The sequence below is a fragment of the Embiotoca jacksoni genome, unplaced genomic scaffold (assembly GCF_022577435.1).
Source record: "Embiotoca jacksoni isolate LCO1_2020_lvr unplaced genomic scaffold, fEmbJac1.0.p SCAF_14, whole genome shotgun sequence".
NCBI lineage: Eukaryota > Metazoa > Chordata > Actinopteri > Embiotocidae > Embiotoca > Embiotoca jacksoni.
The window spans coordinates 7,871,866-7,899,059 of record NW_027185274.1 but is presented as its reverse complement, the minus strand read 5'-3'; the positions used below and the strand labels follow the sequence as shown (position 1 = coordinate 7,899,059).

At 43.7% G+C, this 27,194-nt stretch overlaps 3 protein-coding genes across 6 annotated transcripts; 1 reads left to right on the top strand and 2 right to left on the bottom strand.

The window, feature by feature from the left end:
• Window positions 1-506: 506 nt before the first annotated feature.
• On the top strand, window positions 507-9,891 carry LOC138197161 (sodium- and chloride-dependent GABA transporter 2-like). The gene is made up of 14 exons (XM_069147758.1): window positions 507-639; window positions 3,790-3,924; window positions 4,305-4,445; window positions 4,814-4,901; window positions 5,011-5,143; window positions 5,219-5,353; window positions 5,432-5,535; window positions 5,720-5,844; window positions 6,969-7,081; window positions 7,171-7,308; window positions 7,510-7,612; window positions 7,910-8,010; window positions 8,120-8,290; window positions 9,575-9,891. Exons 1-14 carry the CDS (start codon window positions 510-512, stop codon window positions 9,683-9,685), a joined length of 1,728 nt encoding a protein of 575 aa, XP_069003859.1. The 5' UTR covers window positions 507-509; the 3' UTR covers window positions 9,686-9,891.
• Window positions 9,892-10,594: 703 nt separating this feature from the next.
• On the bottom strand, window positions 10,595-21,765 carry LOC138197160 (CLOCK-interacting pacemaker). Of its 2 annotated transcripts, none has more exons than XM_069147755.1 (4): window positions 21,375-21,765; window positions 18,772-18,951; window positions 17,722-17,921; window positions 10,595-13,331 (listed from the first exon to the last, which is right to left on the bottom strand). In XM_069147755.1, the coding sequence occupies exons 1-4, from the start codon at window positions 21,490-21,492 to the stop codon at window positions 12,363-12,365; spliced, it is 1,467 nt and encodes a 488-aa protein (XP_069003856.1). In that variant the 5' UTR covers window positions 21,493-21,765; the 3' UTR covers window positions 10,595-12,362. The 2 variants fall into 2 exon arrangements, with proteins under 2 accessions (XP_069003856.1, XP_069003857.1); XM_069147756.1 differs by lacking the exon at window positions 21,375-21,765 and adding an exon at window positions 21,007-21,230.
• A 299-nt stretch (window positions 21,766-22,064) lies between these two features.
• On the bottom strand, window positions 22,065-26,583 carry ccnp (cyclin P). 3 transcript variants are annotated; one of them, XM_069147730.1, is made up of 9 exons: window positions 26,362-26,583; window positions 25,574-25,699; window positions 25,218-25,290; window positions 24,717-24,889; window positions 24,416-24,514; window positions 23,797-23,952; window positions 23,408-23,566; window positions 23,133-23,311; window positions 22,065-22,876 (listed from the first exon to the last, which is right to left on the bottom strand). In XM_069147730.1, the coding sequence occupies exons 1-9, from the start codon at window positions 26,413-26,415 to the stop codon at window positions 22,708-22,710; spliced, it is 1,188 nt and encodes a 395-aa protein (XP_069003831.1). In that variant the 5' UTR covers window positions 26,416-26,583; the 3' UTR covers window positions 22,065-22,707. The 3 variants fall into 3 exon arrangements, with proteins under 3 accessions (XP_069003831.1, XP_069003829.1, XP_069003830.1); XM_069147728.1 differs by lacking the exon at window positions 26,362-26,583 and having other exon boundaries at window positions 25,574-25,862; XM_069147729.1 differs by lacking the exon at window positions 26,362-26,583 and having other exon boundaries at window positions 24,717-24,886; window positions 25,574-25,862.
• Window positions 26,584-27,194: the final 611 nt, after the last annotated feature.

Sequence of the window (27,194 nt, the reverse complement as noted above, 5' to 3'; positions counted from 1 at the left end):
GGATTTTCACTTGCATACAGTTGCCCGTTTTCCCATTAATCCATATGGATTATTTCACACCCTGACAATCACAACAACTGACAAATATAGTTTGGTGAGACCTGTTGTGACATACTACACCCTTAAGATAAATGTTCATCCTTTAGATAACTGTGCTGCATCTTCAGAAATAAATGAGAATATGTCAAGAAATCTAATAAATGCTTTTGATTCATTGGTTAAAAATTTATATTTATGCAAAAATTATACTTTTCCTTAATATATATATTTAATACCAGCTGTGGAAATAAGCAACTTCCCTGAGTTACTCATTTAGAGATTGAAATTCCTTCTAAACCTGCAGATAATTTACATTCCAACTGAAAACTGATTAACTGGTCAGACAGCTGCTCATTACATGACACAGAATTAGTAGAAAATGGAAAGGCCCAGAAAACCTGGATACAAAGCATCGAGGTCAAGAGGAAGATTGGGTTAGACCTGAGCTATTGAGTATATGGGATAAAGACATGAAAACAGCGGTGGAGGAGAGAGGACACTGGGGAAGTAAGGTGGAGTTTCTCCTGGCAGTGGCGGGAAATGTTGTCGGCTTGGGAAACGTGTGGAGGTTTCCTTACCTGTGCTACAAAAATGGAGGGGGTAAGCAAATATGATGCTCACTACTTAACATTATCTTGACTTTCAGCAAGTTATGTTGAGTTTCCTGAACACAATTATTTTCAGTTTACAACTATTTTGTTGAATACCCTTAACATTACTGAATCCCAAAGCTCTTTCAATGTGTATAAGTCACATAAATACAACAACCACAAGTCATTTCACGTCACCTGATTTGACTGACTAACAATTTAAGGCTAGAAATGGTGAGAAATGTGCCAGTCAAATAAGCATCAAGTGATATTTTTAGTTCCATTTAAAAAAATGAGTCAGGAGAACAACTTAACTTGATGCTGTTTAAACTGAAACCTATTCACACACACTATTATCATGTCTGAATTATTCAGACTTCAATGTTTCAAAAAGAAGTGATTAAATTAAAAGCAGCAGTAATATGCGGGCCCTCGCATGCTGCACATCAGGGAGCCAGTGTACTTCAAAAAATGAAAATGTCATCCAAAATCTGAAAAAAAAGTCATACCGAAAATCATCCAAAATTTGGACGAGCAGAACCAGTTGCAATGTTTTAGCTTGCAGTTTTAATTTTCTTGTTCTCATTCCTTATTCTTCACAAAAAAATTGCCTTTTTTGGCAGCTTTAACATTCTTTAACATGCATCCCTGGACCTTAAACATCAAATTCCTGTGTCACGGTGAAATATCAAACTTTGCCGCATCGCCCTGGCGACACCCTTTCACAAAAAAGCACAGGCTTCTCAATATATCATCATCAATGCCTTAAGGCTATTCTGACCCAATTTGATGTCGATGTAGGTGAAACTAGGTGCCGGGGCTGCAGTTTAGGGGGCACTAGTGAGCCATTTGGCCACGCGCAAAACACATATCGGATGTATCGTCTCACCACGCCGGATGTATGTGCCACGTTTTGTGAGGTTTCAAGCATCCTTTGACCATAAACATCAACTTCCCGTGTCATGAAGAAACATCAAACTTTGCCACATTGCCATGGTAATACCCTTTGACGAAGACGCACAAACTTCTTAATATATCATCAACCGCATGTTTACGCTATTCTGACCCGTATTTAGGTTCATGTGATCAACCAGCTCGACAAGGCATGTGGAAGTATGAAAAGTTTAATTTCCAGTTACCAGCAGAGGGCACTATGACTATGAGTGAATATGACCATACAGATGTCTTCAGGGCCGGACTGTTATCATACCTGTAATGTTTGGAGACGGTCAGTCCATATACATAAGATTTACAGCAATTTATAGCTTCCTGGCGAGAGGCTCAAAATGTCCCCCACGCCACGGGCACACTCATCGACGAAAACAAATTATTTTTTAACAACTTTTAATCCCAAAGGTGTTAAGAGTGCAGTGACAAAATTTCAAGGTGGTCTGAAAAATTCTGTAGGAAGAGTTCGTTAAAGTACGTGTGTGAATCGCCAAAAATGGTGACTAAATTCAAAATGGCGGACTTCTTGTTAAGTTTAGGTCTTCGTGCCAAGAGACTTTTCTTTAGATGTAGGAGGATCTACATGTCCACCGAATTTTGTGCATGCAGCTAGGTGCTGGGGCTGCAGTTCAGGGGGCACTAGTGAGCCATTTGGCCACGCCCACTAGCAAAACCATTACAATACGCTAATTTTCGCCACGACTGACGCAAGTTCCAAGTTTCATGAGTTTTTGAGTATGTTAAAGCCGCCAAAAAGGCAATTAAGCTTAATGAGCGCGGCACAGTGGTGCAGTGGTTAGCATTGTCGCCTCACAGCAAAAATGTTCGGGGTTCGAATCCGGTCCTGGGCCTTTCTGTGTGGAGTTTGCATGTTCTCCCTTTGCTTGCGCGGGTTCTCTCCGGGTGATCTGGCTTCCTCCCACCATCCAAAAAAACATGCACCTCCCCAGCTCCTCCTGCCCACATGCCTAAGTGTCCTTGAGCAAGACACTGAACCCTAAATTGCTCCCGATGGTGTACCATCAGTATGTTGTAAGTCGCTTTGGATAAAAGCGTCAGCTAAATTAAATGTAATGCAATGAATGAGAATAATAGGGAAGAAGAATTCCTTGAAGAGCAATAGGGCTTTCGCACCATTCGGTGTTCGGGCCCTAACTAGTTGAGTACTAGACCTGGTACAGTATGTTACTTGATAGGATGTCTTCAAATTACTTGTTCTAAACACGTAATTCAAGGATATTTAAATACACAAAAAGAGAAACATCAGCAAAGTCTCACAAATGACAGACTGCAAACAGCGAGTGTTCCACATTTTTGGTTGAGAGATGATTTCAACCATCAGCAATGACTTTCAGTCTCCAGATTTGTTATTTGTCCAGCCAAAGGTCCAAAGTCCAATGTTGCTCAGTTCACAGGGTTGCAAGTTTGACTGATTGATGATTATCTTGTCAGTTTTACTTTTACCTAGTATTCATGGTCTCACAGGCAGGATCTGTTCTGAAGAACATGCACTTTGTCCTTCAGCTCCATCAACACTTTTTAAGGATTTTTTGTTAATTCTCTGTGCTTGGAGTCGCTCAAGCATAAACTGTAGATGATGCCAAGCAGGACCGTGCATCTAAGTATCTATGTACCTATAATGCTGCTCTAGTGAAAAAATTTCCCCTTGTGGGATTCATAAAGTATCTATCTATCTATCTATCTATCTATCTATCTATCTATCTATCTATCTATCTATCTATCTATCTATCTATCTAACAGAAAACGTAACAATTGCAATGCAGACATCCTGACGCAGGTCTGCGGGCTCTCTTCCACCTGATTTAACAGCATAGATTCCTACAATCATTTCTTGGCTCACACCGGATCAAAATGGTAGAAACCAAAATCAATATATCCTGACAGTTTTAGTATTCATCAATATAACTATTAAAAGTTTATAAATGATAAGATAGTTGAAAAAAAATTATATTTTCAATGTTGTATTTCCCACTATGTGGCAACTGTGGCTGTAGGAGTCATGCAAACTTTGTACCGTTTAGAGATTTGGAGAACAAGGAGTCACACAAAATAACATGGGCATGGCGTGACTACCGTAAGCTTCCTGCTGCTTTCCAAAAAATATTTTATGTGATGCAAACAATCTGTGTTTCATTTCTTAAAGTCTACTTGTAGTTTACTAAAAGCACTGTTGTGTATTTTGTAAATTCAGGTGCATTTTTGGTGCCATATCTGGTATTTGTGGTGACCTGTGGTGTACCCCTGTTCCTGCTGGAGACAACCATTGGCCAGTACACCCAGGAGGGAGGCATCACCTGCTGGAGGAAGCTATGTCCACTGGCAGAAGGTCTGGGATAGGGGTGGGGGTGAGGGAGGGCGGGCGTGATGGGAGTAGCATTTGACAAATGGGAGAATGTGTAAGATGATGAGGAAGACTCTATTGAAGGGTTGTAAAAACGCAATTTTGAATACATTCCTTCTGGAGTGAATCTTGTAAAAAAACAAACGTTTTAACTTCCTGTTAATCTTTCACTTTTTTCAATTACCTGTATTTTTAAATTTAGTTATCTTTAAAAACTTTTCCCGAGAGTGACTCAGCAGTTTTAATATTAGATTTTGGTCAGTCAAGTTCCTGCGACTCTGAACAACAGGTGGTTTGGGTAATGGATAAATGGAGGTTTTGGTAATGTTTGTGTGTAACAGAAAATGACCAATCTGTCCCTGCAGGTATTGGCTATGGCGGGCAGCTGATCCTCCTCTACAGCTGTATGACCTACATCATTATTCTGTCCTGGGCTTTGCTCTACCTCGTGTTCTCCTTCAGCTCCCAGCTCCCCTGGGCCAGCTGCAACAACTACTGGAACACAGGTAACATGCACAGACTGCGTCACCGTAGCATGCATTAAGGTTGATACGTGCATCATAGGACAGACCCGTATTTACTGTACATGATGTATGATATTAAACATAGACAAAGTGTCTGTGTTTGTGTCGGACTGTGTGGTTGTTGTTTTTTTTAACTTCACTGACAAACATGTCCTGTGCATGAGAAAAGGTAACAAAACCAACAAACATTATGCTCTCAGGTCAATAGCCGTGCATCAAAACTGCATAAAAGCTGACAGGCGTCCCAGCTTCCACTGTCACCAACATTGGAAAATCCCCCCCCAAAAACTCTTTTAACTGTTAAATTATATACATTATTGTCTGAATATTTGTTCCTACTATCCTTTTAGATGCCTGTGTCGTCTTTTCAACAAATAATGACACCTTCCGGTGGACCAACCAGACTAACTCAACTTCTGCGGCCACAGAATTCTGGGAGTACGTCTGAGTAGATGAACAAACGCAACCACATCACTATTCAGTTGACAGTTACACGAAACAAAACTCGATAAACAATGTTGTACCTGTGCATCCTTTTTACTTCCAGACGACGAGTGCTGGCCATCTCAGGGGGGATTGAGGAGATAGGCAGCATCAGGTGGGAGGTGCTGTTGTGTCTTATTATCATGTGGATCATCTGCTACTTTTGTATCTGGAAAGGGGTCAAGTCCACAGGAAAGGTATCTACATAGGCCGCACAATTACATGTATATACAGTATATTGTCAGATGCCTTAAACGTTTCATTTTTCCCAGGTGGTGTATTTCACTGCTACCTTCCCCTATGTAATGCTCGTAATTCTATTGATTCGTGGACTGTCTCTTCCTGGTGCGCTACAAGGAGTGGTATTTTATCTTCTGCCTGAACCCTCACGACTGACAGACCCTCAGGTAGGAGCCTAATTGTGTACTGAAACAGTGCAGAGGAACAGACGGACAAATGTACTCACTGTTGGTGTGTTGGAGCAGGTGTGGATGGAGGCTGGGTCTCAGATCTTCTTCTCCTACAGCATCGGTGTGGGCTCCTTAGCTGTGCTCGGCAGCTACAACAAATACAACAATAACTGCTATAAGTGGGTATATGTCAATGAGCAAATGAGCTGTTTCATTTCAGGGTTTTCAGATATGATAAAAGTTCTGACATCAACTTTCTGACAGATGGGCCAGAAGATTACAGCCAAGTAATGGCATAATACAAACGTATCAGCCACATTACAGAGCTTCAAACAGTACGTGTTGTGTTATCCTGTTTTGCAGAGACTGTCTGTGGCTGTGTTTGTTGAACAGTGGTACCAGTGTCGTAGCTGGGTTTGCGGTCTTCTCCGTGCTGGGATACATGGCACATGAGCAGGGCGTTCCCATCGCAGAGGTGGCTGAGTCAGGTACATATAGAGAGATACTTATAAAGGTGTGTCCTCTTCTTTGTGGACCCGGTGTCACAGAGCTTCACAACTTTCTGTTAACATGCTACGGATGCTGCTGGTGTTGAACTCCTCAGCGCAAATGATATTGGTGTTGTGACACTTTGCTCTCATCGTGTGGACACCCAAAGACACGACGAGCACACGCGCAGCCAACTCTGCCCAAAGGCTATGTGAGCCGGCACAGCTGTTAAATTGCTGTCGTTGTAAGACACTTGTTCTCAGCTCTGTTGGACCCTGCTGCACATACTGCTGACTCAGGCTGGCATGTTGTGGGTGTGATCTGGGGCAATGCTCGGGAGTATGTGTACGTTGTATTATAGATTCATACCACGGATGGGTGACGAATATTCGAATAGTCGGTTCTTTATTTCCCCCCGGGTTTTTTTGTTGTTGTTTTTTTTAACCCGGCGTCCGGTTGTAATGCGTCACTCCCGTCAGAAGGTGGCGGTAATGCGTCTAAATGCTGCCTGCCAGGCGCATTAAATAACACGGGGAGAAGAGGAACACGCTGCTTTAAAGGGTCCAGGAGGTTTGCAGGTGAAACTATCCCGGTGTCAGACGTCCCGGTGCGAACATGAGGAAACGTGCAAAGACAACTGCAGCCGTCAGGAAGTTTGAATATTCGAAGAAAAATCGAATAGTTCACAGCAAATTTCGAACAGTAGTTTTGCTTGAAATACCCATCCCTTATTCACACATACCTACAATATGCTTGAACAATATACTCGACATGATTTATGATTAGATATGTCTCGACATTAAACATTAAAATGCTCCATCAGTGGGTTTTTTTTTGTTTTGTTTTTCTGACTATTGTATATACTTCAAAAAGGAACCACAGATATCCCAATTTTGTCCTACAAAATGTGTCATCCTGACTAAAAACAAAGTGATCCTGAGCATAAAGCAGTCGCTTCTAAAGTTAAATTGTTTTGTAATAACACTTGTGACTTCCACGTTTCTCCTCTTCTTCCAGTTCCTGTAATATTGAGAGAAGGAGTTGTCCGTTGTTTGTGTGTTTCTTGGTTAGTCAAGGTGATCGTGGCTGAATGAGCATCATTCATGGTGATGCTGTGTTCCAGGTCCAGGCTTGGCGTTCATTGCATACCCTCAGGCTGTCGCCATGATGCCTCTGCCTCAACTGTGGTCCGTCTGTTTCTTCATCATGCTCATTCTCTTGGGTCTGGACACACAAGTAAGATGCACGTGTAGGTGAACTCTTTTTGGAAGATTGCATTTACAGTTGGAAATTCACTTTGTCTGTTTTGTCCATTGTCTTCGCAGTTTGTTGCCATGGAGGTGGTGATGACATCCGTCATAGATATGTTTCCCAAAGTAATGCGCAGGGCAGGCCGACGAGAGAGTTTCCTCCTCCTCTTCTGCCTAATATGCTTCATCTCTCAGATTGTCATGATCACTGAAGTCAGTATTTAGTTTTAGATTAACATTTGTTATTTATTGCTCCAACACGGGAGTGTATTGCTGCCAAAAATGGTTTAATTAGGACTTCTTCTTTTTTTTAAGATAAAATGTAAAAGAAAATGTTAGCTGAAACAGGCTTTCATACATCTTAAGGCAGAAAATAAAAGCCTATCAAATAAAGGTCTCTGCTGTTGTTCGCAGGGAGGCATGTATGTGTTCCAGATGTTCGACTATTACGCTTGTAATGGAGCCTGCATCCTCTTTCTCTGTGTCTTTGAAACCCTGGCACTGGGATGGATATTTGGTAGGCATGCTGTTTTGAAAGAAGTGATTCCTTTTATATTGAATGGATTGAATGAATTGGAATTGCATGAACTACCTGGTCTCTCTGATGGTTGCCTGGGAACCTGGTGACATCACCTTAATGACATCATCAGTTTTCTCAGATTTGACAATGATCTTCCTGAACCACAGAAGCCATAATCACAGGCCGAGCTGCACTTCTGACAAGACGTCTCTGTTGAAAAAGTGTGTCTCCTCCTTCTACCAAGTGACTCACTGGCATGCGGATCATTATGTGCTGTTAATCTCATCTCTCAAGGGGCAGAGCGGTTGTTCAGCATCATAAAGGACATGACAGGAATGCACGCAAACCCATTCTTCAAAATCTGCTGGCTCTACCTCACACCGCTGGTCTCACTGGTGAGTCGGGCTTTCAGGGGATCAGAATCCAAACAGCTCCAGACATGAACATATCCATACTCATGTGTGTCAAGAGTACAACTACTAAACCACACCCTTGTGTTCTCAGGGCTCTTTTATATGTTCTTTAGTCGAGTACCAGCCTCTGACCTTTAATCGCTGGTACGTGTACCCGGACTGGGCATATGTGTTGGGCTGGATGTTGGCCCTCTCCTCCATCCTGCTAGTGCCGGGATGGGCACTGTTTAAGCTGGTCACCGGGACTGGGAGCCTCAGGCAGGTGAGACAACTGTGTCACTAAATATTATAACAAGTTAAAGAAATGGCATGGTGTGTATGTCTTATAGAAAGAAAAATGAAATGATTTTCTCATTTTAATGAGAATTTCAAAATTGGCAGGTTTCATGTTGACCGTATTATCTGTGCTTTGAGACACTTCAAATCGTGACGATTCCCATGAAATTTCACAAAAGATTTTACACACCAGTTACGTCTCACATCCCATCTAGATGAGTTGTACGTTTTAGGATTATGATTGTTATGATTATTAAGAAGAGAGGACCTTACAACTTGTGTGTGTGTGTGTGTGTGTGTGAAATGTTTAATCATTGTGAAGTCCCCACGTCACCCCGAGTATGTTCATTTCCAGAGTTTGAACCAGAGGGGGGCGCCAGAGAATGTCTTTTGCTGCTATTATGGGTTTGCTCTGACATTTAGGGTTTTGGTCGCCACATTTTAACACGGCGAGTGCACAAACGCTCGAGGACAGTCATGTCATTCTGTTTTTAACACCACGTATGCAGCTTCATACATATGGATGGAAAACTTCACCCACACCAAGGAGAGGACTTTTACACAAGCAGCAAGCAACCGTGTGTTCACATTTCGGCCTCAGACTGAGGTGTTAAACTCACTGAGGACAGTTGGCAGCACCTGGACCAATCAATCAACAGTACTAATCCACAGCCGGGGTGGTAAATGAATGAGCTTCACACAAGAGTCAGAATGTGTGTCTCAAGCAACAAACACATTAAATATATAACAAGCAACAGAGGAGGAAAAAACACGCACTTTCCACCAGAAGTCTTCAGAAGTCAACAGTGGGTCTGTTGTCGAGGCAGCACTGGTTTCCAGGTGTCCTGTAAACTGTTACTGGTTTCTGAGTCAGCACTACTACTCAGGTAAGTTAGCCCTGATAACAGGAAGTGAAAGTCGCGTCAAAGGTTCAATGCGGCTGCGCCCCTTGGGTGAATCGGATTCGCTGCTTTATTATTTTTTGTCAAAAAATAATAGATTTTTTTTATTAATGTATTCCTTCAGTTTTCAAATTATAAATCATAGCATTCCCATATTGAAAAATATAAATAATATCATAAATACAATTTCTTGTGGGTGCTATTGCTATCTCTCTCTGGCGCTTAACTATGGTACAAACTCTGTTCTTTATTTACCTAGCAATGAACTACATTGATGCTGTTCTACACCGGAACAATGCCATTGACACATACTGTATGATGCACTTATGTGTTGAATTATTGGTGAATATTTGCTTGCTGTTTTGTAGCGTTTCCATCACCTGTGCCAGCCTGACCTGAGAAACTCACTGACCGATAAGGGAGAGACTGAACTGGAGACCCTCAGGGGGGAACATCTGCAACAGTTCATCAGCAACTGACATGAATGGCCACCATATCCTAAACTCTTCAGCAGCTGCATTTTTTGGAAGTGGTTATGGAGGCAGCTTTCTCCCTTCAACGTCTTAGAATGAAACGGAACCACAAGACTATTGACTGGAAACCTCAAACCTCATAATGTCATATTTCCAGACAGAATAAAAACAGCAAATGTTATTTCACCTCGTAAAACAGGAGATAAACACAGTTGTACAAACTAACGACCGGTGTCTGCTTTCTCAAATTTGTTTTTGTTCAAAAATTAGATACTTTGTTGAAAAGAATAAATTGTTCAGTGAGTCAGTGGGTTTCTGACAAATAGATCTAGTAATAGAGAAGTAAAAGAGGAAATTACAACAGCAAGACACGGTCAGTCATAAAATCCTACTGCACAAATTAGATCACCTGAGACTAAGCAGTGTTGTGTATTCGTTACATTAAAATGAGTTCCTCTTATCTAGCAGGTAGCGGGTCCTCTTCCACAAAGATCGGCATGTTTCTACTGTAGCCCAGAGCGGACAAACCAAACACTGGCTCTAGAAAGGGCCGTTCACGTTTTTTGCGGCCACCGCAGTTTCTACACACTTGAAAGTGAGCGGAGGGTGAAGCTGGATGCCGGTAAATTACTCACACGGCTCCTTTAAGTAGCTGGAAATGGCAAGCCATCTATCTGTTACTATTTTTTTTTATCAATACTTTGAGTAAGGGACAGGCAGTTTGGGGTTTTCTCCCCACAAGTGAACAATAAATGGCTTATAAATCACATCAATGCAAATTAAAAAGAATAATTAAGCATTTTGAAAAGGATATTTAAGCAGAAAAGATGTCATGATATTTTAGCCACCATTTTAGCCATCATAACTACCATCCATCCGATTTGTATTTTGATCTAAATTTAAGAATAAATCACATGAAAAATATATATTTATTAGAGGATAAATAACTCCTGACAAACAACACACTTCCACTTCCTTTCTCAACATGCTATCTCATCTGGAAAACAACACAAAATGCAGAAGAAAAATTGTTACTGTGGAACACAGTGGATGAACTGGGGAGGAAGTCATTTTCATGGCTTTCAAGAGCAGAACACAGTCAAAAACACACATGCACAGTACTTCTCATATGTGCACACCTTTGGTAACACTCTTCAGTTTCCATGGCAGCAGGGTGAACATTTCAAGGCTATGGAGACTCTTTGTACAAAAACACAACCATAGTGCAAGAGTCGATCTAAAAAAATGTCTACTGAAAAAGTACGTTTTTTTCCACATATTGCTTTATTTAAATATATTGAAATTATGAAAAATCTACTGATTAAACCAGTTTAAAAGTCAGAAATGTGTGCATTGCTGGTAGTGCTCTGTCATATGCACAAAGAAATAGAAGAAAAATCATACACATATCACATGCATGAAACCACTTAGTCAACTTATTTTAATATCTAAACTTTCAAACTCACAATGCAAACCGTGCTCCATCTGTGAACACAAAAAAAAATGACCTCAAAACAGGGACTTGATGAAAAGAAAGAGAATATCATCAAAGTGAAAAGCTGCTGCATGACAGAAGATTGTGTAACTGATTATTTTGGAGACACTTTTTTGAATACATACAGTCTCTGGCTGAATTGCTTTGACAATATGACAACATGTGTGCTGTGCTTGTAAAACGTGTAAGAGTTCAATACAAAAAATAGTTTTTAAGGCTTTGTTGAAAAGCACTTGGATAGAAATCCTTGCAATAGTCCAGTGTCGTGCAGCTTGTGATGTTATAGAGATTTGCTCTGCAAAATTCGGCTCCCAGTTGTGCCTCAGGTGCTCCCACTTTCCTTTCAGAGCCATCTTTCTGGGAACCTTTGTTGTTGTTTTTAAGGCACAGATGTTGTTTATCACCCTGTTTGGATCAGGTGATGCAGATCAAGATTTATCTATCAGACGATGCATTTATTCATCTTTCCCCTGAATGTTGGTGGTCTAACATGGCAACAAAACGACTAGCTGAACTGATACTGTCGTTTTCATCACTGCATTGAGTGCCACCTGCGTTTAAGACTGTTTCCCCTCCATCCAGGGGAAACATTTTATTTTCACATAATCCCTTAAGTGGCTCACAAGCAGAGGTTTTCCGGTCATCTGTGTGGTTATATAAGGTCTGCGGTGGTAATATAAAATGGTGCCTCCGGATTGAATTGCACCAGAGTGCATTAATTAGGGGCCAGCTTTGTATATATCCTCTGACATATACAGCAACGGGTGTTTTCACATCTAGTCCCTTTCAAACAAACCTGTTCTCTGAAAGTGGACTCCAAAGTAGACCAACATAAAAAAAAAAGAGGAAAAACTACTCCTCTTCTACTTGTCTTTCTTTCATTGCAATATTTGCAGCTATTTTTTTTTTTTTTTCCAAATAGCATGTGATCTGTCAACGCTGACTAATCACTGAGTTTGTTTCAAGGGCTGGAAGGGACCAAGAGTGAAAACCACCAAATGCTAAACTTGAGTCATCATTTGCATTTCCGTCGTCGTCGAGAGATTATTTGGATGACCCCAATAACATTGGGTTTAAATAATGGCAGATAAAACATTGAAACCACTCCTCATATCCAAAAATTACTACTGGATGGCCACCAGGCAGCCAAGACTACTCACTCACTCTACAAAGGCACTACAGATCGTGCTAACCAGTTGAACTGTCAGGAGGCATAAAGGTGACTTTGGCTGAGGATCTATCACCGGCGTCGAGCTTCCTGCCTTGTTCTGAGAGAGCCTGATGTGGTGCAGCACAGTTCGGTACGGTGGTGACAAGGAAAGAAGGCAGCACTTCTGAGCACTCAGCAGCTTGTGTCTTGTTGGTGTCGCTTGTAGACGGAATATATAAACTGCGCATTATTTTAAGGTTGGGGTAGCTGCTGGACTCAGCCATGGCTCGATGTAGATGTTCCAAGGCCAAGCTACCATTCAGGTTTTGGCTGGGGTTGTTGGCAGCCTGGCACAGCAGCTCTGTGTGCTGGCGCAGCTGGGCAATATCCTGCTCTGTGGACTTGCTTTGTCGCAGTAGTGCCTTTGTGCGCAATGTAATGTCCAACAGACCCGACTGTTTGAGGATTTCTGCTGTGTTGTGGAAACGGCGGTGGCGAGTACCAGTGGTGGCGTTTCTGTGAAGTGCTCTGGTTGTGAGGACGGAGGTGGTGTCCGAAGTGGACACAGATGGGGACGCCTGGTTCGTGGATGCAGTAGTAGGACTGGAGGAGGACAGACTATCTCCAGTTGTAGAGGAACGTGGTACTGTCAATTTAGGTAGTTTATGAAGGTGCTGCTCAGGTGGTATGGTAACATGGGTGTCATCACCCTTGTGTCCTGTATACACCCTCTTGGTCAGATTCTGGGATTCATGGTTTGGTGAAGATTTTTCAATTGGTTTCTTGCTGGGATGTGGCGCAATACGGGGATAGGAGTTAAGAATGGGCAGGTAGGTACCATTTACGGCCTTCCCTATTAAGTTAGACTTCCGGGACAAAGGCTTGTGGAGATGGAGGGTGGCTGGCAACAAGCTAGGCTGCTGTAAAAGGATCAAATGGGGAGAACCAGAATGGTCACTTTCCCTGACACCATTTCTCCAGAGCAGTTGACCTCTTTTGTCTGATTGCTGGAAAAAGGAGGAAGAAGAAACTTTAGGTTATTTACATAACCCCGGTTCTCTGAGTAGCATGAGTGTGAGTGTCTCACATTGGGAAACGCCCTCGGCGTGACCTCATCAGAAGCTCCTATTACACTCTATCAGCCAGGATTTGCTGGAGCTGAGCACTGACCGTCATTCAAATCACTCACCTATTCCTCGCTACGAATGAGCAAGGAGGGTGGTCATTCGTTTCGTGTCTCACATTAGGAAACAGAAAATACTGACTCCCGGATTGCTCAACAAACTTAAACTGGAGATCGATTGTACTGCTTCGCTCTTTATGCACAGCCTTTCGGTGCAACCGGAGCCACACTGAGCACTGAGTGAGCCAGCAGAGGTGCTGTTACATCAAGCTTGTAAAACCAAGCAATGGTGTGGGCCAATTTGCTGTGGCACAGATCTCCTGAATGGAGACCCCTCTGAAAAGGGCCCACGAGGTGGTGAGGCCCCTAGTGGAGTGGGCCCGCAGACCCTCTGGTGGTCGCATCCCACTAGAGCTATAGGCCAAGGCAATAGCCTCCACAATCCAGTGGGAGAGCCTTTGTTTTTTTTTCACCTTGACAGTGCAGAAGGCCTTTCTTTTGTCAACCAAGTCTTGTAGAAAAGCCAGGATCACCGACTCTGAACACTGAAAGGGTAATTCTTGAGTGTCAGAGCACCATAATCTCAAAGATAGACAATTTACATTCATAAAGAGACCTTGTTGTAGGGGCCCGTGCACACTGGATGGTCTCAATGATATTCTGTGAGAGGTCCACTGACTTCAAATTGAACCACTCACGGGCCAAGCACAGCACCTCTGGGGGCAATGAGAATCAGTGTCAGTCCCTCTGTTCGCACCCTGGCCAGGGTCGGCGGGATCAGGGCTACAGAGGGGACGCATACAGAAGAACATGAGGCCACTGGTGAGCCAGCGCGTCCACCCCGAGAGGTGCATCCTGGTCGTGCAGGGAAAAGAACAGGGGACACTGTGTGTTCTCCCGAAATGCAAAGAGGTCCACTGACGGCTGCCCGTAACGTTTCCAGACGAGTCTGACAACCTCCGGATGGAGTCTCCACTCTGCGTACAGCAGATTTCCTCTGGAGAGAAGATCTGCCCCGCAGTTCAGTACTCCTGGAACATGGGTGGCCCTCAAAGACAGAACATGGTTGCTGCTCCAGACGATCAGCCTGTGGGCCAACATGTGTAGCTGGAGGGATCTCAGGCCCCCCTGTCTGTTGATATAAGCCACCACGGTGGTGTTGTCTGTCCGAACAAACACATGATGACCCCTCAGGAGAGGGAGAAAATGTTTCAGTGTCAGATGAACCGCCAACAGTTCCAGATAATTTATGTGGAATGAGCGTGTATGGGGATCCCAGATCCCGTTCACTGCCCAACCTTTGAGGATGCCCCCAGCCTGATAAGGAGGCATCTGTTGTGACTACCTTTCTGCGATGCACAATCCCCATCGGGTACGCCCTGAGACAGAAAATCCATGTTTCTCCAGGGGCGTGAAGCTGCTGTGCAAGTCACTGAGACTCTCACTCTGTGAGCGCTGTGTGTGTCCAGCCTGTGAGAGGCAAACCAGCGCTGAATTCCTCTCAAGTATAGGCGACCCAATGGGACTGCTACTAGTGCTGAGGCTATCAGCCCTAACAGTCTCCGACAGATCTTGGCTGATACCAGGTTCCCCCTGCGGAAAAGAGCTAAGCAGTCTTTGAGGGCATTTAATCGCTTTCCAGTCAGCTTCACTCAAAATCGCACGCATCCCGCACCCACCCTTCTTTGGCACGAGGAAGTATCTTGAGTAGAAACCACTCTGACTGTGCTCGTGAGGGGAAAACTCTGATCGCTCTTTTCTCTAACAAATAGGAAATTTCCTCCTGTAGGAAGTGAGCAGCTTTGTCTTGGGCCTGTGATTGAATCACTCCCCTGAATTGTGGAGGGGATACAGCGAATTGCAGCCTGTATCCCTTGCTTACTGTTCTCATCACCCACTCTGAATTTGTGCTTTGCGACCAGTTCTCTATCCTCCTTGTCGGCCAGTCTGCTGCACACGGGGTAAGACCAGCCTCTTGTGGCGACGGGGCGCAGAACAATTCGTTCTGTACTGCGCATGTGCGGGACCCCACGTCCGCGGCAGTATTGTTTATACCGGAGTGAGATGTCACTCCCTCTGGGGAATGAGTGACCGAACTCCTTTCTGGCAATGAGAAATTTTGTATTTCAACATTTTTAACTGTGCTTTCGGCACAATGCCTGGATGCGACAGTTTGGGCATTTTTAATGCGTTCTGACAGTGAAAAGTGCTTGCGAGACATGTGTGGGGAGCTCTGTGAGGTTCCACCTGTGTAACAAAGTCTCTGCCTCTCTTCAGGGGGCGCAGAGCGGGTTCGAACACCCTATCGTCTAAGCGCCGAACTCTCAGGAACGTGCTCAGGAACGGAGCCAAAAGGGGGAGCGGACCCGGCCCGACTATCAGACCAGCCGCTTCCTCCTCCTAACAGCCTGAGTGGAAGTTGGCTGCGGCTGGTCAGGGCGAGTCCCGCCAGCAGAAGGAGGCTTACTCTGCCATGAGCTCTTGGGAATGGAAGCCCTCAGCGTGGCCTGAGGGGCTGTCTAAGCTTTAGACAGCCTGGGGATGAAGGTGGGAGGCAGGCGCACCGTCACTCGGGCAAAAGATCGGAGTTGAGGCGGAGGGGCAGCGGTGGCCACCGGAGCCCGTCTGGGTAAACACAACTTCAGGGCCTCATCGTCTCTCTTCTTCTCCTCACACCTCTTTTGCATCCTGGTGACAGCTGCACCGAAAAGCCCTTTGGCCGCGATGGAGGTGTCTCGGGAGGTCCTCCTTATCTTTGGTTTAAAGAGTGGTGAGGTTCAACCACCGAGCTCTTTCCTGCAGCATCATCACGCCCATAGCTCTCCCCAGAGCCTGGAGGCAGTGATCCGTGATGATGCACACTTTCTCCCACAGCGCGGGATCAGGTGAGGATGTCAACTCCTCTTCTAGCTCAGCTTGACATGCCATCAGAAGAGCGGTAGCATTCAGAGCGCAGATCGCCACCGCAGCCGCCTTGTAAGATTCGTCAGTCAGGCTGGACTGAAAACGATCGGCTCTTGACGTCAGGGCGGGTCATAGAAGTCTTCGGGTGCAGGTGACCCGTCACAGCGGGTTCGACTGGAGGCATTTGGCGGAGCCCGTGGGTCTCCATTCCCTCGCAGTAAAGCACAGAGCTGCCTGCTACAGGATGTTTCTCCCTGTATGGTTTGTTGCACCAGGAGACGGAGAATTCCTCTAGCAACTCCGGGAAAATAGGCAGGAGCCGTTTGCCTGATCTCTGGACTTTTGGCAATTTCTTTCCGTCATACCGAGACCAGGCTGCCTCTGGCTGCATTTCGGGCCACTGGATGTTGAGCTTTGCAGCGGCGCCTTTGCACACGCACTGCAAGTCCAAATCCAAGGTAGGCGAGGGCGGGTATCCAGCACCTGCCCGAGCCGTACTGCAGAGTGGGGGTTTTGCAACCCGACCTGAGGGGGCCAGTGGTAATTGTCCTCATCTTCATCGGTGATGAGGAGCTCCGAACCTGCCTCTGACTCATCGTCATCACCAGCCGTCAGGTAGTCCAGTGGACTGGCTGTGAGGTCGTGGTTGAGCAGGTCATTCGGAAGCGGGTCAACAATGTCGAGTTGTTTGGCCCAACTCGGTCCGGGCTCTGCAACAGGAACCAGAGACACTGGGAGGTCCGTTGGCTCCTGAGCCTCTGCCGCGGAAACAATCACCGGGTCACCGCAGGACAAATGCGGCACGGTAATGCTACTCGGGGTGGCAGACAGTAAAGCGTATTGCTACTCTTTACAGTCGGCAATTCACACTATTGTTTGCTGACAGACTAGTGCAAAACCGTGCAAACCAGAACAAAGCACCCGGTGACCGAGTTCGCGCTCGTGTCTTCTGACAGTTAAGCGAGGTCCCGGAACGGCAGCTGGATCGAGAGGTTTGAGTCGGAAATTCTGCTCGTAGTGAGGAGAGGTTTTTGAATGACGGTCAGCCGTATTTATAGGGGGAGGGCCTACGCCCTCCGGGATACTGACGCTCAGCTCCAGCCAATCCTGGCTGGTAGAGTGTAATAGGAGCTTCTGATGAGGTCACGCCGAGGGAGTTTCCCAATGTGAGACACGAAACAAATGCTATGAAAGAGAACCAAGCCAGATGCACTGAGAAAACAAAGACTCAAAGCGCAGTGTCAGAAGAAGGGGTTTGCAGTACATTTGGTGGGAAGCTCTCATCCCTCAACTATTAGAAAATCATTATTATCACAGAAATAGCGTGTATCCCGTTCCCTCCACCGGTGTCTCCAGCTACACCTCTTTACCTGCTTAATCACTATGTCCTTGATGATGTAGCTGGGTGGGTGGTCACGACCTGCCGGTATCAGGGTTGAATTCCCCGGATTCCTTTGCCCAAGTTCATGGTTTTGGCCTGGCTCTGAAGTTTCGGTGTGGTTGTTGGCTCTGGACTGGCTTTTGTTGCTCTGCTTGTCCTCCACATCTGTCTGTTGCCATTCTGAACCATCTGCAAAGATGTTGGAAAAGGGAAAACTGAGAAATGTCAGGCTCTATGGAATAATTAACCTTTTTGTGAAGCAAGATAAGTGATATGGTAGCATTTTTTTTTTTTACCACCTTATGATAAAATATGAAAACATTTACTTAATTTTTTTTACCAAGGGGGAAAGAATGTACAGATATACTTTCACGTACTCATATTTCCACTCTATCAGCACTTCTCTTGTAGTATCACAACTGTAACACGATTTCATATGTTTCTGATTTGAAACTAATGATGGTTCTTGGGGTCAAGTTCTAACTTTTAGCTCTGATTAAAGTGTTTTCATACTTAACATTGCAGAACTATCAGATTTTTTCACATTAAGAGAAGGAAGCAGGATAATGATCCCTGACATTCAGCCACAGTAACCAAAGTGGTTTTATGATTCAGTAGTGAGATGTTCTCAACTGCAATGGTCAGTCAGCACAATTTATTCTTGCTTGGCAGGCACAATATTTTACTTGCATCATCGTTTCATGGGTCACAGCCTTAAGAAAGCAGCAGAGAGTCTGACACCAAATATTTAATAGGAATATGTTGTTCTTCTAGTTTCCTTTTTGGCAGTTTGCACCTAGTACCAGAGGACATTTGCTTGTTCCAGACATCCTGAAAAACCACAATCCCCTGCACATCGTTCTTGTTATTTTATCATTTGAAATCGAAGGAAATGTCTTACCCTTTATGTATGCACTATATATCTATATGATGCTTTATGAATGTCAATATCTGCACTATAAAAATAAGGGCGTGTATGGGAGATAGCTATAGAATATAAAACTTGTTACTTGTGTTTTCCACATTCACTTTCACTTACCAGAATAACCCGAGTCCTTTTCTGAGCTGCAGGAGCCCCTCGCGCTGGAATTGTCCGTGTCCTTCATGTCACGTATTGCTAGCAGAGTCGTACTGTTGCTCTTATCTTTAGCATTCTTCCTGGATGAAGCACATGTATTGTGCTCGCTCAAGCAGGACTGTTCCGTCGGCATACTGGAAACTGACAAGAAAATACATGATATTCAGACAGCATCTGAATAACAAAAAACAGCAGCGTACAAAACAATGTTTTTTCTTTACACAGCTCCATTTTAGACCAGAGACAAACCCCTGACCTGCCCAGGTTGTACCCTTCACATCACCCTTCATGGTTGGACAGGATACATCTCATAATGACTCAGGGCTAGGGTTTTCTTTTTTTTTACTGAACAGAATGTAATTACATTTGCCTGAATCCTCATTAGTTTGTGCAGTTGATTCATTGCACAACAGCTTTTGTTTTTTATCAATTTATTACAAATGCCCGTGTTTTTCCCTCACATGTAAATCCACAATAGCACATGTTCACAGTCGCCTTTGGGGTTTGTAACCGTGGCAACTTGCGCTTGCTGACGTCATATGCATGCTCTCTTGTTTTTCCCACCGAAATGTTCCAGTTCACATCTTTAGTCATTAAGTTTAGTGGCATATACCTGTAGTTGCATACCAAGCTAGTCCTTGATGGCCCTGCAAATACAGTGTTCATTATACACTGTTCATTAGTCCACTGTTTGTACTTAGAGATGTGCATGTATTAGAAAGGTGATTGGTAATTTAAGAGAGTGCCAAACTCGACATTTATTTGTAAAATTACGTCTAAGCCTATTTCAAATCTGAAGCAAAAACCTCAACTAACCCAAATTGTACCTTTCCCACTGACTCCGTGCAAATGTGTTGTTGTAAACATATCTAAACAGAGCAGCCAGATAGACAGTCATGTCACGAGTCCACACATACCTAATTCACTACCGTTTCCACGAATAAAATGCTGTCACTCAAGCTTACAGGCATGAGAGTATATTCAAGTTTTTGCAACAGGTTGTCCGTCTTAAGGCTGGATTTAAACGTCAATGAATACCAATTTTCTCTCTTTCATGCACCTGCACAACGATTATAAGTCTTGAAGGTGTAGCGGCTAAAACGGCACTCCACAGGCTGTATTTCCTCACATTTGTGTCTGCCGACAGGCTGTGACACATGTCTGAGAATTTAGATGAATTTAAAAGGAGCTCACTGATATAGCAATGCATGTAAAGAAATCCTTTGTCTATAGAGAGTTGGAAAGAGATTTAAATAATGAAATGACACACAATTAAGCTACGATGTCCAGTCTATGGATGCACATTGGTACAGCACTCATCAGCTTGTACTTCTAGCTCCAGAAACCAGAGACACAATTTAATAATCAGCTGTATAAAATGCTTTCTCCTCTCCTCCATGAGGTGTTGAAAGCCATTAATGTATCTGCCAAGTCAAAGCACAAATCCAAAAAACTGGAGAGAACACCAGAGTCACTTAATCAGCTCGGGAAATTATCAGCTTGACCACCTCATACAGTTGACCATATTATATACTCCTCTGGTCTCTGTTGTGAGTTTGGCAAGACAAAGACACAAGAACCAACGATGCAGCCGTGCTCTTTCAAATCTCCACTGCAGCAACATGGAGGGCTCTGCAATGGGAGATACCGTATGTGTAATTGGCTTGGAAAGGACATTTAGACTTTAATGATCGGCTTAACATAACTTCTCTCCACTTTGATAAAAACACCGCGTCTCCCTTTGTAATAGGACATTTACACAATCGTGGGAAACGTGAAAAATTGTGAGCGTGATTTCAACCAGCGCTTGTGATATTTTCGGAGGCAGTGGTTCTGTGAACGCACCACATTTTCCTCTCAGCTGAACAGCAGCACCCTCCCCCCCCCCCCCCCCCCCAGAGTTATGCAACACTAAACTTCGGGTCTGGCCCTGACTTACACTCACACACACACACACACACACACTTCCTCTCTCACTGGTCGTAGACACATACAGCCTACATAAACATATGCAAAAAACACAAAATAATCGGTCGATATTTAAACAACATGTGCGTCTTTAACAGACAGACATCCATGTTAAAAACGAAAAAGAAGTGAAAGCAGAGAGTGTGGTTTTGGAAATATCACGTCTTTTTTTTTTTTTTTTAAGTCAAACGATATATTAGCGCTCCTTTCAACAGTAGAAAAACTTACCTCAGAAATTAAAAACAGCTAGTTATATGCAGTTAATGGCCGTTTTCTCCTTCTTGCTCTCTGAAACGCCGAAGCTACCCAGAAGTCCCATGTCCCAATGGTTATCTGTCGGCGCTACAGCTGAAAAGGATTTATTTTCCTGTCTTTGTCAAATATACCGTGTGTGATAAGACGCCAGTGAAAACGGATTGACATAAAGCAATGTTTCGTAAACTCGCCATATTGAAAATATCCGGTTAATTTCAAAATAAAACAGCTAAAAACAGAGTAAGATGTATGATTTTGTACAGATGACAAACAAATTCGGCACATTTTCATCTTAATTCAGAGCCGTCGTCTTAATTTCGGATTCTTTAATCGTGACTTACCGATACGTTTATCCAACAATGTCCGCTGCCACGCTTTTGTTTTGAAGCTCCCAGGGCTTATTCTTGCCAACTTGATGCCGCCGTCCGATGCGACGACCAGAAGAAAGTGAAAAAACATAATCAGTATCGACACGTTGTCATGTCATCCTGCAAGCAGGAGCGCAGCAGCTCACAACGGTGTCGTAATGACATGGATTTGTGTAGGTGTCTTGCCATTAAATGTCTTTTTTTTATTATTTTATTTTATTTTTTAACCTGAACTGAACCAACACGCGCCTGTTGAAGCACCCAGCAGACACAATAAACCCGATCCCTCTCCGTGAGCTGAGCGCCCATTGGTCCATCGGGCAACTGCGAAAGCCAATCAGATATTGGCGCACGTGTTGCAGCAGGACAACTATTGATTGAAGAAAATTGAAGAGGCTCATCACCGTACAGATTTGGCAGAAACCACGTTGAAGATTTAGATAAAAAAAAATAAATAAATAAAAGCACCGAGAAAAGACAGTTTTAGCCCACATCCCAGCTGGCTCTGATATGTACAAGAACTTGATCTGTGGGGATGTATCTCAAACAGCAGTTGGCCTGTGACGGGAAACCTGTTGCACAAAAACAAAGAAAAAAAAAAAAACCAACCTACTACTGCTTCCTGTAATGAAAGCATGAAGTCATATTATGGAACTGGTGCAGGGCAAAAGTGATAATGTACCGAAAATTAGTTTTATATAAATGCAGGGTTTACAAATAGGCATTTGATTAAAAATTGTTTGTGAAGTAATGACTTGTCCCACAGTGACTCCTGCAAGCCAGTGTGAATTGGAAAGCCTTACAATGCAGCCAGAAGGTGGCTCTGCTGTCAACTAAAACTCCCGGCGCCTGCTGGACTTGAACAAAGAAGTTGCATATATTTTGTCAAAAATAAACAGCCAGATCTCAACACTATGCAGCAGACACTTTATTTTTACATTAAAACTTCTTTCAAATAATTTGATAAACAACCCATATCCTCTCCACAAATGACAAGACAAGGACATAACAGTGCAATTCAAATATTTTCTTAATCGGCTGCATAATAAGATCATAAAACAGGTGTGCCACAAAGTTGGCTAAATCGCACGTCGGAAAAGTGTATGCAATTCTCTGTCAATATCTGGCATCAAATCTCTCGCACTTCTTCCTCATCCATTTACACTGTAATTCCTCAGGATCCATAGCCAGGAATATACTGCTTTGGCTGGAGGCTTAGACTCCAAAGAAATAAAGTTTTCAAGTGATACTGGTCTAGTATCTGCACCTTGAAGCTTAGGGATATAATTAAGTTCGTTCGTGTCAGTCAAGTGCATACACCCAGAAGACCTTGGGTGCTCTTCAGACCCGGGTGTCTGCTGACATGCAGGGTCTCCGGGGAGGAGAATTTAACAAAAGTAGCACTGGTCTCTCGGGTGTTGGTCTTGGATGCAGTACTGGCTAGAATATGCATGATCTTCAGCAGAATAGTTTCACTGGAAAAACAAAACACGGATGTCAATTTGGCAGGTAAGATGAATGCTGACCATTATATATTGGTGTATTTTATATATATATATATATATATATGTATATATATAAAAATGATTTAAGTAGCAAGGCACTGATTTTGTAAAGTTGAAGAAACACAGACAATTCAGAGCTCAGTGCTGCACTCTGGAGAGAATGTGGTCTCTAAATATACAAGATAGATGGATAAGGGGAGTACGACTAAAGGGACCTGTTGCATACCTGCCCACATGGATGCTGGCGGCCAGACACCAGGCAGCCTCCCCTTCTGGTGTCAGGGTTTCCTGTAGGATTTCACGGGCCAAGTAGAGGGCCGCTCCGGCCAGCTGTACGGGTAGGAACACCACGCACTGGCCCTCCAGGAGAGACAGCTCCAGCAGATACCGAGCCATCCATACGACCTAGTGGCATAAATGACAGAGCGGGATGAAGCTCACGGACGCAAAATAAATACTGACAGTAAAAAAACATAGATGCAGAACACAGTGTGGATGTACCAAAGCACTGCAGCGAGCAATGGAGGCGAGGAGGAGGAGGAACTGCATAGGGGGACAGTAGGACAAATCGAACTTGAGCCCACAGAGCACTTTGCGCTCCATTCGCAGCAGGTGATGCTTTGAGTAGGTGTGGTCCATTAAGTAGCAGAGTCCAGATACCTAAAAAGAAGTTCAACAAGGGGAAAAGAAAAAAAGAACAAAGCCGTTTTCTTTCACAACACACAAGTCATCTCCTACTCACTTAAGCTACCAACCTTTTCTGCAAAAAGCTTCAGTGCTTTCAATTGATAAGCACTTGTTCTACTCAGCCAGCAACTAACAAATCATGGATTATTTAGACATGCTTGCATGCTGCAGCTTTATAATGGGTAAGGACTGAGTCAGCATACCTCAGGGAGGAGACACTCTTCCTTCTTTGCAGCAAGGAAGAGGCAAACCATGCCGAGGAGCTGCAGATTAGCTGTGGTCACCTTGATCTGTCGCAGGGAGCGGTTCAGGAGGTGAATGGCCAGATAGAGGGTCTCCTCTTGGAAATGCATCATCTCCTGGCAGAAAATCAATGGGACAATCAGCACCGACAGAGACTGGGAGAAGGTAAGCCTTACGGTAAGACTAACTTTGAAGGAAGCAAAGAGTTAGTTGTGAAGAGGGATACTACTGTATATGTATGCACAGTTCATGTGAGCTTAGTTTAGCTTATGTTTAGGACCGATTAGGAAGTCACTGCACCTGGTTCAGAAAGAACATGGCACATAATTCCTGATAAAGCCTAGAATTTTATACATGTTTGTTTTGTGACACATAATTTATGTGTTATTTAGTGGCACCGTAGGCTGTACAAAGCAATAGCTGTTAGTTATAGGGTAACCTAACGTTACCTCCAATTTAGTATTGTAGTTTCAACAAACACAGCCCCGACAACAAGCATATTATCTTAAATTAAGGGGATACTTTGACAAGTTGTGTGTAAAGGAAAAATAAAGCTCTCATTTAAAAAGGGAAACTTACATGAACTTGAATGATCCAGTCAACCAGGATAGCTCGGGTGGCATTAGTGAAATGTCGGGGGAGGTCGGCGTTGGGAAACAAGTTCCGCGTTTGAGTCCTCTACAGGGTGAACACAGAAAGCAGAAAGTACACTCGAAATTATTCAAGAGCTACAGTGCAATAATCAGTGCTAGTACCAGTCCGATAGGTTGCCCATCGTATACAAATAGTAGTTGGGTCTGCATACAGCGCATTTTAGAGACAGTGTCTTAATCCAAATTAACACGAGGCAGTTTAGTGACCTCTGTCCATGATGTCTCACCATCATGTCCAAGAACATCTCCCAGGCGTATGTTCGGTCCCATATGAGGCCCAGTTTCTCCAGTGCCATCTCCACTTCAAGGCGCAGCAAGCTGGGAACCAGCGCCTGGAGGCTGTGAAGACCCTGCAGCCCATGAGGGTAAAGCAGCACGGGCTCCTCCACACACCCATCTGCTACACAGGAGTGGAAAAGGAGGACAAGACGAAACCACAAACACATACAAGCAGATTGTTTTCTCACCTATATTTAACAAAATTTCAAAGCCATCTCCTCTTGTATGAACCCTGACACGTTATTCTGTCGTGGACCCTTCAGCCTACTCTGGCGGAATATGCAGAGGCCTCAAGAGGAACCAACAAAGCTAAAAAAAAAAAATGTAAATGATCCGATCTCAACAGCGACAGTGATTCTGATGAGAAATGTAGAAGCTTGTCATCTGCAGCATTTATTTGAGACGCTCTGGTGTGAAGTGAGGTTTGAAGAACGTATTGATTACACTACCAGCTGAGCACATCCTGTCTTCATGGAATCCCATGACGATGCCTTCGCTGGTTTGTGCCGAGAGCCTCCTTTCCTGTAAACAGACAACACCTCACACATAAGTGCAAAATGCACTTGGAAGTGGATGCGATGTGATCATGAAATCACCAAATTCTCCAAGCTGATGCTGTTAAACAAGCCTCTACTGCTGCAACAGAAAGCTCCTTCACATCCTGACACAAGTCCTCTAAACCACTTGGTCGTCAGTTAAGAATACCGAGCTAAAATATAAAGTTTAATACAAGAGCAGAGAAGGGAAGAAGAGAGGCACGGCCGCAGGTTTTGGAGTGAGGGTGACAGCGGGACAGAAGGCATACCCATCTGCGTTCTGGTTCCATTCTGACTGGGGCCATCCTGGACTCGTCTGCTTCTACAGGCTGCCTGCAATCCATCAGCCCACAGGCATTAGCCCACGCTCTTAATGGGGCTCGCCTCTCATCCGCCTGCAGGGACAACAGATTGGCTTTGCAAAGGGACTTAAGGTGACTCTGGACATAAAAAAAATAAATAAATAAATAAAAAAAGACCATTTGTACTAATTCATCCGAGGCAAAAAAAACAATCCAACATCCTGAATTGTGATTGTGGCTGCAGTTAGTTATCTGTATGAGAATCAGTGAACAGTAAAGCTACAGAACTAATTTGCTCAAATAGGTTCTCTCCATCAGGATGCTGTTCCAGCCACCTGAATCAGGGACTCTCCGACATCTGGGATCATAGCAGGTGAATGCAATTATTCCACTGACAACAAAAACATGGTGCAGGCTTGTATGGAGAGTTTGAGAATCAGAATCATGAAATAAGCCAAGCAATTAATAAAACTAGCTTAAGATGACTTGAAATACATTTTTAAAAAGTGCATTATTTGAGTTAATTGTACAATTGATGAGGTATTGTTTCCCTTCCCCCCCCCCGTTTAGTTGTCAATCATACACATTCCCTGGCATCATCTCAGACAATCACTCAACTAAAAACTTTAGTGTAATAGAAAAATGAAGCATCTAGCAAATGGAACCTGGTCTCCATACTTCTATAACTTTCTGTACAGACTTTATTATATCCTATGTGGAAACTGGGTCTGTTTGAGCAAACGGAGCAAGCCCACCTTTTTGTGTAAGTCCAGCAGAGGCTTGGAGTCGCAGAACCCAGTCCTGGCCATGGTCACAGCCGGAGACAAGAGTTCCCGTGCCGGGCCCCCTGCAGCTACTTATCCACGGTTGTCAGCGGAGGCCTGGAGCAAAGCGACAGAAGAGCTACGCCGTCTGAAGTGTCGCTAATATAGACAGGTGCGTCACCCTGATTAGGGGCGGGGGGAAGAGGGGAGGGGGGGGGGGGCATCGGTGTCGCCGGCAGAATAGGTTAGAACTTCCGGTCAACACAACGAGGTAAAAAAAAAAAAAAAAAAGATAATAATAATCATCATAGTTAAACCGAGCTGGAAAAATTTACTGGAAATTTTAAAATGCATATTAAACCAACACGTACTATTGCGGTATGATGTGAAATGGCATTAAATGTGTCTTCAACGTTCATACACTTTAATCTGTGCACTTCCAATAAATGACAAACTGCCTTAGATTTAGAGTTGGATTGTTCCGTTTGATCCACCCTAATTTATTTGTTTGAGTGAATCAAAACAATGCCAATTTATTCAATACTATACAATCAATAAAACTAATGCAGCCTCAGAAAGATAAATCAGCAGCTTTCTGACAACGTATTATAACCAGAGACATGACAAAGGTAGAAATACTGACACTCCTGGTGCAATCTTGCTATTATTTATTAATTTAGTGCTTAAATTAATCTCTTGGAAACTTTGATGTCCTACACAATTACTTAAATACTGTTTCAACAACTTTGACAACAATTCCTAGAAACATTTAAAAAGTCTGGCCTAAATTGTCCGGTGTTAGAATTACTTTACACTAATAATGT

Coding starts and splice junctions, on each gene's coding strand:
- LOC138197161 (XM_069147758.1), top strand. CDS start 510: ATGAAAACAGCGGTGGAGGAGAGAGGACACTGGGGAAGTAAGGTGGAG. Junction 640..3,789: donor GTGCTACAAAAATGGAGGGG/GTAAGCAAATAT, acceptor TTGTAAATTCAG/GTGCATTTTTGGTGCCATAT. Junction 5,536..5,719: donor TACAACAATAACTGCTATAA/GTGGGTATATGT, acceptor CCTGTTTTGCAG/AGACTGTCTGTGGCTGTGTT.
- LOC138197160 (XM_069147755.1), bottom strand. CDS start 21,492: ATGTTTTTTCACTTTCTTCTGGTCGTCGCATCGGACGGCGGCATCAAG. Junction 18,952..21,374: donor ATTGTTGGATAAACGTATCG/GTAAGTCACGAT, acceptor TTTTCTTGTCAG/TTTCCAGTATGCCGACGGAA. Junction 13,332..17,721: donor AGGACATAGTGATTAAGCAG/GTAAAGAGGTGT, acceptor TCCTTTTTCCAG/CAATCAGACAAAAGAGGTCA.
- ccnp (XM_069147728.1), bottom strand. CDS start 25,786: ATGGTCTTTTTTTATTTATTTATTTATTTTTTTTATGTCCAGAGTCAC. Junction 24,890..25,217: donor AGACAGGATGTGCTCAGCTG/GTAGTGTAATCA, acceptor ACTCCTGTGTAG/CAGATGGGTGTGTGGAGGAG. Junction 23,953..24,415: donor ACTGGATCATTCAAGTTCAT/GTAAGTTTCCCT, acceptor ATTTTCTGCCAG/GAGATGATGCATTTCCAAGA.